Source organism: Furipterus horrens, unplaced genomic scaffold (assembly GCF_987537825.1).
Source record: "Furipterus horrens unplaced genomic scaffold, mFurHor1.1.pri manual_scaffold_2, whole genome shotgun sequence".
NCBI lineage: Eukaryota > Metazoa > Chordata > Mammalia > Chiroptera > Furipteridae > Furipterus > Furipterus horrens.
In genome coordinates this window covers 309141-322498 of record NW_028327172.1, presented here as the reverse complement: position 1 = coordinate 322498, position 13358 = coordinate 309141, and the positions used below count along the sequence as shown (strand labels likewise).

The window sequence follows — 13358 nt, the reverse complement described above, 5'->3', positions numbered from 1 at the left end:
GGGCAACAGCTGCAATCCTCAGGCCAGAAGAGCTGTGACTCTCCGGCCACAGCTCTTTCCCACTGGACACCACGTCATCCTGGGACACCGGCCCCCATGCCTGTCCTACCCCTCCTGCATGCAGTTCCTGCTCTGCAGAAACACAGCCTGTGAGGGAGGTGAGGACGCACATGCCAGCCAGCCGGGGCACACGTCAGACACCAGAGAACGCAGACCCTGAGGCCGCCTGGGAGACAACAGAGCACAGGGTGCAGCTGGGGCAGCTCCGCGCCTTGATGCCCTGCTTCCCGTGCACACAGGCGAAGGCAGGAACAAACAACCCCCGGCTCCTCCTTGCTGCGCCGAGACCCCGGCCCCCCTGAAGGGGCAGTGGCAGGGCCGGCCTCAGAGCAGAGGCCACGATGGGGCCTGGCACGGGGGGCTTGCCAGAAAAGCCAGCTCGGGAACGCAGCTGACCCCAGGAGTGCCTGCAGCTGGGGGCGATCCCATCCCTGCTCCAGGGTCGGGGCGCTGGGGCTGCGTGCCCTTCCTGCGTCAGCACACGCTGGCAGCATCCGGGAAAGCACACCGGTAGCCTCGGAAGGTGCTTTCCAGAGCCAGCGCCTGTGCCAACACCAAAAGGACGAGGCCAGTCAGGGACCCTGCCTGCAGCCAGCTCTCCCCCATCCGCACGGACCTGCACCCCTACCTCTGCCTGGACGTTCCAGGCTGCAGCCCAGAGGCACCCACAGCCCCTCCGGGCTGCTGGCGGCACTCAGAGGCTCTTCAGCTCAGGCTCCAGATCTGGGGGGCCTCACAGGGATGTTAAAGCAGAAGGAATACGTCCCTCTCTCTTCAAATCTGGGGACCCAAGGCACCCACACTTCCGACCACTGCTAAGGGACAAGAGTCTCTGGTGTGGTGACTGCGACATGCGGGCGCCAGACGCAAGGGTCACAGAGGCCGCGAGGCCGCGACTCAGCTGCACGGACGTCAGGAAGCTGGGGCAGGACGGCTGCTGAGGGCTCTGCCACGGGCCTGGGGCAGGGAACGGCCCGGAGGTGCCAGCCGCGGTTACTCTGACGTGACACTCTTCCCGCGGGTCCAGGAAGAGGGAAGGTGCGCCGAAGCCCAAGGACCTGTCCTGGCGACCGCGGGCCGCCACATGGCTCCCCGGGCGGGTCACCTACGATTCGGCGTTGCTGTGTGACGCTGGCAAGCTCCTCACCCTCTCTGGGCTCCGAGCTGGTCATACCTCCTCGCGAGAGGCTGCCCTGAGCCCACCGACTCAAGGACCGGGAACCCACCGCTCCCCCACACGGGCCTGTCCTAACGCGGACGAAGCGATGAGGACCAGGAGCTGGAAACGACTCCGCGAAGGGCTGCACAGCCCGCGCAGACAGGGGAGGCGACAGCGCCGGGGGCGGGATGTCACAGGAAGAGGCGGGTGGGCTCCCCGCGGCAGGGACAGGAAGGCGGTGACCTCGGAAACGCGCCCGCAGGCCGACGGGTCCCCCCCACCCCAGACTCGGCGCGAGGCCTCCGCGCGCCAGCCTGGGGTCCCCGACGCCGCCGCGCGCGCGCCCGCCTGGGGCGAGCGCGGCGCAGGCCTCGTCCCGCGGGGCAGGCCGCAGACAAAGCGCACGGCGCCCGGAGACGGCCTGCGCGCCCGGCACGCGGCGGGAACCCCGGGCCGCCGCGGCCCCCGCACGTACCCGGGAACCTCCCGCCCCGCCAGCCGCTCCCAGGCGCTCGCCGCCGCCTGAGTGAGAGATACGACTAGGCCCGGCTACCGCTGCCGCCGCGCGCTCCTCGACCCGGAAGTGCACGTAGCCGGCTTCCGGGACCCTCCAGCCCCGCCCGTTGGCGGGAACCACTGGGAAGAGGAGAGGGAGAGAGGCCTGAAGCGGAGGAAGACGTCGCTGCCCGCCGTCCGGAGCCTCGAGGCTTCGCAGTACCGTCTCCTCGTGGACAAAGGCCCAGCAGACCAATGTTCCGAGGTAATTTGTGATGTCTAAGCCCCCGCCGGTGGGCAGACCCGGGCCTCGGCACCCCCGCCCGGGAGCTGGTGCAGTCCGCCCCCGCCCGCCGCCCAGGGCGAATGGGAGCGGCCTTCCGGTATGCCTAGCCCCGCCCCCGGGCGCGAGGCCCCGCCCCCCGGCGAGGGCGGCTGACTGCGGGCCCGGGCTCAGCGGCTCTGCGCCGTCCGTACTCTCGAGGTCCAAGCGCTGATGAGCCCGCGGTGCGCGGCTCCTCGGGGAACGGGGTGCTGCGAGGACGACGCCCGCAGCCGCGAGTGCCGCGCGGTCCGCACCCAGAGCCCCGTGGGTCGTGCCTGCGTGCTGTGGGACCAGCCGATGGGTGCTGTGATGGAAAGATAAGCTGGGTGGGAGCCTGGGCGCACGGCTGCTGAGGATGGACTTGGCGAAGACGGAGGGCTGAGAGCGCGGACAACCGACGGGAGCCTGCGTGGCTGGGCCAGTGACGGCGGTGGCCAGAGGGGCCGCCAAGAGGGCCGGGGCTCCCGGGCGCTGGAGGGTCTCGAGCAGGGTGACAGGCAGCGGCTTATAGGATCCCCTGGGCAGCTGCGTGGGAACCGACGGGAGCAGCCAGGACGGACCCAGGAGACCAGTCAGAAGGCCACTCCGTGACCCCCGTTCAGGGTCCGTCTTGGCCCAGCTCCAGGTGGGAGCCTAGCTCAGGGGACGCCCTGGGGGAGCCTGAAGCACACGTTTGGGACTTCCTGGAAGAGGCTTTGAGTGGGCAGCTGAAGACTAGACTTGGGCAAAGGCTGCACTGGAGAGAAAAATGTAGGACTCGTTTTGGAGTTGGGGCGGAACAGCAGAAGACCAAGGCCTGGGCCCCAGGCCTCCAACGGAAAGAGATCTGGAATCTACAAAGGAAACCAAGAAGGAGTCCCTGGGGTTGGGCTTGAGGAGAAAGCAGGAGAGGGGCTTCTAGAAGCCAGTGAAAGAAGGGGCATCAAGAAAAGGGCCTGGGTGGAGTCAGGTGGGGGCCCCTGGGGACCCTCAGGATAGCACACTGGCAGGGGTGCTGGGGGGGTTTCAGGAGAATGGGAGGCAGTGGTCAGACAGCAAGCGCCCACAGGTCTTCAGTGGCTCTGCTGCGCATGAGGGACACGTGGCAGTGGTGGAGGAGGTGGTGGCAGGGCTGGCTTCTGTGTTCTGTTTCCACGAGAGAGACGAGTGTACTTACAGGGTCTGAAAAGGACTTTGCAGAAAGGAAGAGGGGAAGGTGCCAGAGAGGTGGGGGACTCCCCAGTGACCCCTCTCTATGGACCAGAGGGGTTAGGTCTGGAGAGGGTAGTTGGCACTGCACAATGCCTCTTGGGTGTCACCCAGGCCAGGTGCTGGGGCTCCAAGCATCTCAGTCATGTGACCCCAGGGGTTTCTCAACTGCTCTGTACCTTAGTGCCCTTGGGCGCCAGATAGGGTTGTTGAGGGCTGAGTGGGTCAGTTTGGGGACAGCAATTCAGGCAGGGTGGGGGCCAGCCTGGTAAAGACGCTGCACAAGCCATCACCCCTCCCTCAACAGCTTGGAGCTTGAAATGTGCCTACCCGCTGGAGACTATGAAATATAAGGACTGGCCAGGAGAGTGTTCCAAATGTTGGGGGTGGGGGGCACCCTGCTGAAGCTGCTGGGAAGGAATTAGACAAACAGCTTATGATCAACCTGGAGTCCCCTTGAAGGGGGCCAGCCCGCCCACTTCATCTGCAGCTGCTCCTGGGAAATTGTCATAATAAATACATGAACCCGTGATGAGATGCAAAGAACCCTGCCCTGGCAGGCAGCGTGTGCCAGCCTATGCTCCGGTGTGAGACTGTCCCCAGGAAGCTGCCCAGAGCCACTGGTCTGTGCCCCAATGGAGCACAGGTGGTACCCCTAGGGACATAGGCATATATTTGTACCTCCCACATACTGATGCCCCTACAAGCTGACACAAATGCCTTACTCTACCACGTATGTGGACATCAGTACTGTCACCCTGCTGCACCCTGACCAGCCACCCACCTGCCATGTTTCACATGTTAGTGCCAAGCAAGGATACACGTGTGCACCCTGCCCAGTTGCCCCTCACAGAGCCGCACCCTGAAGCCTTTGCAGCGTCCCCAGTGTGTGCTGCCCACCTCCGCTCCTGCTGCTACAGGCACAGGCGGGCCGATAGCGCGTGTACAGGAGGGCAGATCCGGGCTGGGAGCTCCCCCAGCCCTCTCCAGCCCAGGCCAGCCCAGGCCAGCCCTTGTCCCTGTCAGACCGGCACGCACACACAGGGCCAGAGCCGGAGGACCATACAGGGCTGTGTCCCCTGACTCAGGAGGGTGGTGTATCAGTGTACTGGGGCCGCCGTAACAAATGACCACAAGCTGAGTGACCTGAAACAACAGAAGTTTATTCTCACAGTCCCAGAGGCCAGAAGTCCACAGTGAAGGTTGGCAGGGCCGCACTCCTTTTAAAACCTGTAGGGAGAATCCTGTCTTGCCTTTCCTGGGTTTTGGTGCTCTTGGCTTCCTTGGCTTGTGACATAACCACCCCAATCTCCGCCTCTGTCTTCACACGGCCTTCTCCCTGTGCTTCTGTATTTCTCGTCTGTTTTTTATAAGCTCACTTGCCATTGGGTTTAGGGCCTGCCCAGGCAATCCAGGATGATCTCATCTCAAGGTCCTTAACTTAATTACATCAGCAAAGAAGACCCTTTTTCCAAGTAAGGTCACATTCACGGTGTCTAGGCATTAGGATATGAATACATCTTTTTTTTTTTTTTTTTTAAGATTTTATTTAGTTATTTTTAGAGAGAGGAGAAAGGAGGGCGAAAGAGAGGAAGAGAAACATCCCTGTGCAAGAGATACACCAATTGGTTGCACCTTGCACGTCCCCAACTGGGGACCTGGCCCACAACCCAGGTATGGCCTTGACTGGGAATTGAACCGGTGGCCTTGTGGTTCACAGGCCAGAGCTCAATCCACTGAGCCACACCAGGCAGGGCCAAATGTATCTTCTTGAGAGGCCACCATTGAGCCCACTACAGAGGGTGGTAAGGAGTGCATTTGGAACTGCCAGGACTGGGGGCAGAGCCGGGGTTGGTTGTACCAGAAGGGCAAACAGGAACTGGGAGTCACCCTGATTTCCAGACTCTGCATGTCCCTGAGTCCCAGACTTCTTCCCTCCAAACCTCTGCCCACCCCCACCCATGCCCTATCCTGAAGGTGCGGGCCTGCTCAGGGACCCCACGACCCAGGCCTTCATGACCCCTCAACTTCTGACCCAGGAGAGCTGAGCCACTCACTGCTCTGTGCTCCTTCCCCATCCGCAGGTGGCCACACCCCACAATACTCTGCAGCAGGCTTCACACTCCTGGGGTCCCAGGCAGGGGCAGGGGCTTCCCTGGAGCCCCAGCACTGAGCCACCCAGGTGACAGTTCTTTCTGAAGGAAGAAATGGAATGACCGTGTCGGTGGGAAGGGGCTTGTGCTGGGTGCGTGGCAGCCAGCGCGCTCCAGCCCAGGCCTCTGCGGGACGCAGGTAAGTCTCTGGGGTGGGAGGCCCAGGGGTCGGTTGGTGAGTGGAGGGCAGCCAGCGGGCGGGGAGCTGAGGAGCCCTTTGGAGCTGCCTAGAGCCAGGAGGGCCAGACTCTGAGGCAGTGGTCAGACGCTGGTTGACGTCGGGGAAAAGGGGAGTTTTCTCTGACCTTGGAGGGGGCACAAAAGGCTTATGAAGACCCCTGTGCCAGGAACAAAAAGGGGAGCAGGCACCACTCTGCCTAACTAGGGGTCTGGAGGACCGGATCCCGCCTCAGGGGCCCCTCAGCCATGGAGGCTGGAGAGCGGTGTGAAGGGAAGGGGGCCAGAGCCACAGGTCTCTCGGCCGACACCTTGGGGGCGGGGGTCCGCCCAGGAGTCGGTAACTCCGAGTCCGAAGCAGTCCGCTCCCTTGGTTTACACCTTGTCGGCGCTCGGCCAGGACCGGGCAACGCCAGGGGCAGAGCCGCCCGGGGCCTTGCGCCCCCCGCTCTGCACTCGGACTCTGAACCTTCCGTGGCGACAGATCCCACAGGAGGGACCCAGGGCGCCCAGGGCCGGCCTGCGGGAGCTGCGGGGCCAACCCGGCGGAGCCCGAACCCCCGTCCCGCCCGCCAAGCAGCCCCGGGGCGGGCCCTCGTCCTGGCTCCGGCTACGTGCACGGGGTCCGCGGGGTCCCTGGGAGGCACCGCCCCCGCGCGACGGGCGGGGAAACAGCGCCTCGGGCCGTACCACCCGGTCCGGCCGGCAGGGGAGCCGCCCGCGAGGCAGCAGCCGGGCGCCCCGGGCCCCGCCCGGCAGGTGGCGGCCCCGCCCGGAGGCCGACGTGCAGAAAGGAACGCGCCGGCCGCGCCCGCAGGGGCCGCGCGTTGGTGGGCGTGGCGTCCGCACCCCCCTCGCGCCCACTGGCTGCCGCGCGGCAGGGCGGGCCCGGCCCCGCCGGTAATTGGCTGCCGGGCTCTGCTATTTGCATAGAGGCCGGGAGCCTGGCGCGGGCGCGGGGCCTTGGGGGCGCGAGGGGGCCGCCGCCGAAGTTGGGCCGAGAGCCGGCGACGGTCCCGCGCCGGGGTCGCAGGTGACGCGCTAGGGGTCCCAGGCCCGCGGGCGGGGGCGCACCCCGGAGGCTGCCCTCCCCTGAGGGCTGCAGGGGCTCGGACGCCCAAGTTGGAGGGGAAGGAGGGGTCGGGGTGCAGGACGACCCCTCCGCCGGCCCGGCGGTCCCTCCAGGCGCAGAGCAGCCACTGCCCACTGCACACTGCGCTGCTCCCGACCCACTGTGCGTGTGACAGCGGCTGATCTGTTCCTGGGCAGCGCGACCGCCCCGGCCCCTCTGTGACCCTGCGCTGTCGGGCAGGGGGAGGCCACACCAGTCGAGGGTGCGCGCCGAGGGGGAGGGGCAGGGCAACCCTATTGAAGGGTCTGCACGTTTGCACCCAGCAGACACCCAGGAGGGCGGGAGAGAAAGACGCGACACTGAGAGGGCGCAGGTTGTACCAGATGCCCTCCTGGAGGGACCTGTCTTTCCCTTGTGTGCATCGGTGTGCCAGGTTGCACAGCGTCATTCCTGGGACCGTCTTTTGGATGTCTGGATGTCGCCAAGCTGAGAGCAGCCCTGGGCAGACAGACGTGGACTGGATCCTCCAGAACCGACCTCCTGATCGCCACCTCTGGGAACTTTCTCACAGAAGAGGAGACAGATTTGGCTTTTCCGTGCACTTCTGCCACTTCAGTAAGGTCACTAGGGAGTGAGGACCGCGGGGCCCCATCTGTGGTGCCCAGCAACATGCTCCTCCAAGAGGTGGGGGCACCTGGCCCATCTTGGGCCTGACCACTGGGCCTACCTCCTCTGCTGGGTGCTCTCAAATCCAGTGAAAATCTGCTGGGCGTGGAGTGTGCCCAGAGCAGCCTCCAGGCCTGCAGGTGCCAGGAAGCCTGCAGCAGGCCCTGTCTCCTCTCTGGGCAGTGGGAGTTGAAGGCTGGAGCTGGGTCTGCAGTTAACGGAGAGACCTGAGGGATTTGCATGGACTTGGACTTCCCTTTGGAAGGACTGTGTCCTGATGGTCACTGTGGTGTCACACCAGCGGGTTTGGTAGGGCCAGGTTCTGCAAATGACAGGGAGGCTGTGGTAGCCTTGGGGTTGAGAACCAGTGGAGCTGATTTACTGCCACTGGGGAGTGACTTACCACAGGTGACCCTCAGCGAGCCCCGGTATTCTCAGCCAGCCCAGAAGGCACTTCTGCACTGGGGTGGAAAGGAACTCTGAGGTCAGCGGGGGCTCCGATGCTGCCGCCCAGTACAGCCTCGCCCCGATGGCCCACAGTGACCAGTGACAACGGCTGCCCCACCCTCAGAGCGGGCAGGGTCCTGTCTCAGCTACTTGGGGAGCTGGCCTGACCTGGCCCTGTTGTGAAAGATGTCTGGGAGAGCTGGGCTTTTCTTCACCTCAGCTCAGGTCATTGTTTTCAATGTACAATTTAGAACTCAGAAGTAAACTTTTCCGCCACTCAAAGGTGTGCTTGGTGATCTGCAGCCCTTCTGGCAGCGTTGTGGGAGGGCGAGGTTTCGTGCATCAGGAACAGCTCCAGAGGAAGCTCTACCCCAGTGGGACCCCAGCCCTCTCCGGCCCGCTGAAGTGGGCTTGTTAGTTTGCTCAGAGCTGGTGACAGCCCAGCGACGAGCCCCCAGTGCCCCTTGGGAACAGGCACAGGAGGCCAGGGGCGTGCAGGCTCTGTGCCTGCCTGCCTTGGAGGGCCGGGCAACTTGGTGAGGAAGCTCCCGACAGTGGGGAGGGCATGGGCTAGTTCCGCCAGCCCCTGGGTGTGTAGGAAGGTCCCCGGGTGGCACCTGGCTTTGCCCCAGCCGTCCTGTGCGCTCAGCCACTCAGGGCTGGTGCCGAGATCCATCTAGCCTTCCTGAGTGTGGGTAGGGACTGCAGGTCAAGGGAGCAGACCCTAGAGCCTGGTGCTGACTGCCCCAAGCTCCCTGCCCTTCCACCCGGGAGGCAGCCCCAACAGCCCTTCCAGTCTAGGCTACACCCCACGTGACCCTGTGCTGGACCCACCTGGAGCCACAGGTTAGGCCAGCCCAGCACCAGGAGCCGGCTGCTGTGAGCTGGGCAGCAGGCTTGGGTGGCCGTGTAGACAGTGGCGCAGATGGGCTGAGCGCTTCGCAAGGAGGAAGCCTGGGCTGGGTTCCCAACACGAAGGTTGGAAGCCTCCTTCTGCCACTTGGCCTGTCCAGCCACTCCCATCTGTGCTCCATCACAGCAGGAAGCGCCAGTCCACAAGCTGAGTTCTTGGCTCCTTGCGACTCCCTGGCCCCTGTGGCCTGCCCCAAAGGACACGGGGAACACCAGGCCTGACTCCATCCCAAAGCTGCCCACCCTGAAACTCAGCACCAAGACCCCCCTGATATAGGATGTCCCCATCCTGCTCCCCAGTACCAGCCATGGCTGCACTCCAGGCTTAGAGCCCCCCATGTTTTGGCCATGACGAAGGTCTCCGAGCCTCACCACAGCCCTGGGAGCTGGCAGCCTGCAGCCCAGGTGGGGACAGGACTGATTTGGGTGCCTGCCCTGATCTCAAGGCTGCAGGCTCACAGCAGAGGCTTCACACCCACCTGGGCGGCCACACCCTCACCGGGCCTACAAAGCTCCTCTGGGCAAAACTCCCTAGACCCGAACCACCCAGGAATCTGGAGGCCGGCCCCCACGAGCTCTCAGACTCAACCTGACGGGCAGGTCTGGCACGTCCTTGAGTCCTCACATCCAGGAGCCACCCCCGAGTGGGTGGCAGTTCCTGCTGCTGGTGAGGAGCAGGCCAGGTACAACCTAGGTCAGGGCAGAGGCTTCTTCAGGGTCCAGACTGTCCAACTCCCAACACCAGGCTGCAGAGGGGAGCCCCCGAGGGCGGGTGGGCATGGCAGCCTGGAACGTGAGGCCCAGGGAACACCAGCCTCGGACCCAAGTGCCCACTGACTGTGGGCGACTCCTTAAGAGCCCTGGCTGTGGCCAGCTCCTGGCAGCCTGGCGTGCCACCGCCCTCGGGGCCCTGGGTGGAGTCTCAAGTGTCAGACCCCACAGACCCTGCCTATTGCCACCTCAGGACACTCAAGCCACTTCAGGCAGTTTATTGAGGTTTTAGTGTTGCGGTAGGGGAGACAGCATGCACACACGCATGTACACACACACACATACTAAAGGACACCTCCCACACACAAGCACATACCCACAGACTGAACACAGGATCCAGGCATCTCCCGTCCCCAACAAGGAGCTATGGCCTTTGGGGCCTCGCACGCTCTAAGCTGGCTGTGCCCCGAGCTTCTCCAGGGGTCTTGGCAGACTTGGCAAGCACCCGGGTGTGAGTCCTCAGCCTCCCCCTGCCCCTGCAGCAGAAACCCCAGGATTCCACGGTGTTCTGTCTCGGGCCCCGGGCACGGGTCCACTCTGACCGCAGCTCTTCTGCTGTCCAGGCCGGGCTGACCTTGGCTGCCCCCGCGCATGTCCTCAGAGCGCAGGACTGGGCTGGTGGTGGGCATTCACTCAGTCTGGGGCAGATGCTGCTACCTCCAGTCCTGCCTCACCAGGGCGGCTGTGGAGAGGACACAGGCTGAGGGGCTGAGGGGCCTCAGCAGGACCGCATGCCACCCAAAGTCCGGGAGACGGACATACCCTCTGGGCTCAGACTGGACACCAGGGCAGGGCTCCGGGGCGCTCGCGCGAGGGGCTTTCCTTTGGCTGGAGGCATGAGGTCCTGTGGGGAGAGCAGGTGAGCTTGGAGCCGGGCTGGGCCCCCCACGACGCCACCGCCTGCCGCGGGAACCGCTCTGACCTGCGCGCCAGGGGCGGCGCCCGCCTGCTGGATGAACTGCTGCAGGTTGCACTGCCGCAGCTCCCGGTTCAGCTCCTCCAGCTCCTGGGCCTGGGCCTGGGGCACAGCGGACTCTCAGGGCGCGCAGTCACGGGGCTCCAGGGCCTGGTGCGCTCTCCGCAGCCTGACCCTGAGACCAACCCTCAACCCCCACCCCCCACCCCCCAGCGCTGCCAGGGCCGTGAGCTCACCTGCAGGGCACGCTCCGCGGCCTCCAGGGCCTTGCTCACCAGGGCCAGGCTGCCCTGCACCTCCGCGCTCTGCCGCTCCTGGGCAGCCAGGTCCTGGCGCAGGCGCTCGGCGGCAGACGCTGTGGGCGAAGGGGGCCCAGGGGCCTCTGTGGCCAGTTGTAGCTTGGCCTCCAGGGCACGAGCCTGGGCATCCAGGGCCTGCAGCCGGGCGGCGTGCTCCGCAGTGGCCGCGCTCAGCGCCTGCAGCCGCGCCTGCCCCTCCCGCTCCCGCGCCTGCTCCCTCCGCAGCTCCTGCTCCCAGAAGGCCTCCTGGCCCAGCTCGGCCGCGTTCCTCTGCACCCTCTGCTCCAGGCCCTGCAGGTCTTCGCAGCAGCCGGGCATGGGGGCCACAGAGGCCACCGGCTCGGGCAGCGCCACGCTGGAGGCCAGCCTGGGGCCCCCCAGGCTGCAGGTCAGTGCTCTGTGGGACTCCCGGCCCAGTGCTGGTCTTGGCTTTGAGGGGAGGCTGGCGCGGACTGGGCAGCGCTCAGGGGGTGGGCAGCTGTCTGAGGAGGGCCTCCCAGTGAGGCTGGGCCCTGTCCGCCTGAGGACAAACTGGACATCACTGGCAAACTGTCCACAGGTAGCCTGAGCACCCACGGGACACTCCTGGGGCAGCAGCTGCCGTTCCTTCTCTCTGAGACGCTGCACAAGCACGAAACGGCCCGTCTGGCCTGGGGTGGGGGACAGGGGTCAGCCCACATTCCCTCCACCCCGTGTCCACCTAGACTGAGGGGCTGGCGGAAGGCACGAGGTGTCAGCCACCAGCCCCACCCTCCTGGGGGAAGACAGGGCCAGAGGGCCAGGACCCACCCCAGGGCCACCTCTGGTCCTGTCTGTCACCGCGGGGACTCACCTATAGCTTGAGCTAGTGCGATGACCACTTCCTGACAGGTGGTCTGCTCCGAAACCCCACAGACCACTCGCTGGATGCCGTCCACCCAAACCTTCAGCTCCATGGCCGCAGGCCCAGAGAGCATATCCCTGTCGCGCAGGTGAAGGCCACAGGGTCAAGCCCTGCTTGGCCCGCCTCTGCTGCTCCGCCTGGCCTGCCTCTCACCCCCAGAACTGGTTTAGGGCTGCCGCCCTGCGCTCCTGTGCCCAGCCCTACCCGCAGGCCACACATTCCTGGGGTGGGGGTAGCCAGGACCAGCCCCCCAAAGGGGGAAGCAATCCGCCTTCCAGGAGCACTCGGAGGCTTCCCCACCCCACTTCCCAGCCTCCTCTCGCCCCGCCCCACTCCCGGAGAATCATTAACCAGATGCAGTACTTCCTGCACCGCCCCCCCCACCGTCCCCGCCAGTCACCTGGCGCGGAGAGTACTGCTCCTCCCGCGGGGCGCCGTCCCCAGTCACCCAAGGGCGCCGTACACAAACTCGGCAACTCGCTGCCATGGGAACGCACCCTCCCCCGCGACTCACACCGCGGCCCTCCGAACCCACTGAGCCTGGCGCGCAGGCAGCCCCCTCCCACTCCCGCCGATCTCAGCGCCCGCCCGGGAGGCAGCAGTGCCCGCAGCGAAGCGGGTGCAGGTGCGGTGCGACCGCCCACGCACGAACCGGTTCCTGCGCCTCCAAGTTGCCGCTCGTGCCTGCCAGAGGCCGCGCTCGCACTCGGGCGGCTCCGGGACTCGGCGCTGCTCACCTGGGCGCCCGTCGGCTTCCGAGACCGGGACTCGAACCGGTTTCCTCCCAGCGCCTGGACCCTCCACAACCTGCCGCCTCCAGCACGGCGGGAGCGACCCTGTCCACCACCCATTGGCCCGCAGCCCGTGCGCCCAGCCCCGCCCCTAGCACCCCCATTGGCTTCTCGGCGCGCCCAGCCCACCTCGCGCACACGTCCATTGGCCACCTTCTCTGAGCCCCGCCTCTCTCCATTGGCTCCCCATCGCCCCGCCCCCCGGCGGCGCCCAGGTGTGGGCGGGGCTTCGCTGCGCGGAGGGGCGGGTAGTGCTCCGGTGCACTCACGCCAGAAGCCCGCGAACTACGCGGAAGCGCATCCAACCTGGCTGCCCACGGGCGGCGCGTGGGGCAGGTGTCTGACCCCATTCCCGGGCCCACTTCCTCAGAAGTCACCCAGTCTGTTGGGTCTCCCAGTAGGGACGGGGCGCCGGCCTGAGACCCCAGGAGCCCACCAGAGCCCAGAGAGAACCCTGTCCGGTGCGCCCCCAGGTCCCCCGACCCCACTCGTTCAGGGCCCGCGGCGGCAGTCGTCGCCCCCGAGGTCGCCGGGGACTAAGGCCCTGGCCTCTTCGGCGGAGGCTTATTCCCACCACTTCTGTGCCTAGCGGGGCCCAGTGCCCTCCTGAACTGTGCGCTCTGCTCTGCCTGGCCGCTGCGGCTGTCCACGGGAGAACGCAGGCCTCGGGCCCTCAGCCTCAGGGCTCCCTGTGGGGGGCAGAGAGTCGGTGCTGCCCCAGTCAGACTGGGCCAGGGACGATGCCGTGTCCTGCCCATCACAGGAGGCCCCGCAAGAGCGGGGGCTGAAAGTCTGGCCGGGGCTGGTGTGGCTCAGCGGATTGAGTGCAGACCTGAGAACGGGAAGGTCGCCGGTTTGATTCCCCATCAGGGCACCTGCCTGGGTGGGCCAGGCCCCCGGTTGGGGGGGAGGCGCGAGAGGCAACCACACATTGATGTTTCTCTCCTCTTTCTCCCTCCCTTCTCTCTCTAAAAATAAGTAAAATAAAGTGTGAGTCAATGAATGATGAAGAACTGACTGAAGGTAGGATGGGGGGGCAAAGGT

At 65.7% G+C, this 13358-nt stretch overlaps 1 protein-coding gene across 2 annotated transcripts; it reads right to left on the bottom strand.

The window, feature by feature from the left end:
* Window positions 1–9893: 9893 nt before the first annotated feature.
* On the bottom strand, window positions 9894–13282 carry RASSF7 (Ras association domain family member 7). Of its 2 annotated transcripts, none has more exons than XM_090292158.1 (6): window positions 13147–13282; window positions 11473–11600; window positions 10578–11290; window positions 10348–10443; window positions 10188–10269; window positions 9894–10107 (listed from the first exon to the last, which is right to left on the bottom strand). In XM_090292158.1, exons 1-6 carry the CDS (start codon window positions 13179–13181, stop codon window positions 10079–10081), a joined length of 1083 nt encoding a protein of 360 aa, XP_090148284.1. In that variant the 5' UTR covers window positions 13182–13282; the 3' UTR covers window positions 9894–10078. The 2 variants fall into 2 exon arrangements, with proteins under 2 accessions (XP_090148284.1, XP_090148290.1); XM_090292164.1 differs by lacking the exon at window positions 13147–13282 and adding an exon at window positions 12261–12397.
* Between the last annotated feature and the right edge of the window lie 76 nt (window positions 13283–13358).

Excerpts from the sequence above, each read along its gene's own strand:
- RASSF7 (XM_090292158.1), bottom strand. The coding sequence starts at position 13,181 with ATGGGGAATCAAACCGGCGACCTTCCCGTTCTCAG. Across the intron at positions 11,601-13,146 it reads GGCGACCTTCCCGTTCTCAG|GGATATGCTCTCTGGGCCTG; the intron begins GTCTGCACTCAA and ends CCTGCGCGACAG. Across the intron at positions 11,291-11,472 it reads CGCACTAGCTCAAGCTATAG|GCCAGACGGGCCGTTTCGTG; the intron begins GTGAGTCCCCGC and ends CCCCCACCCCAG.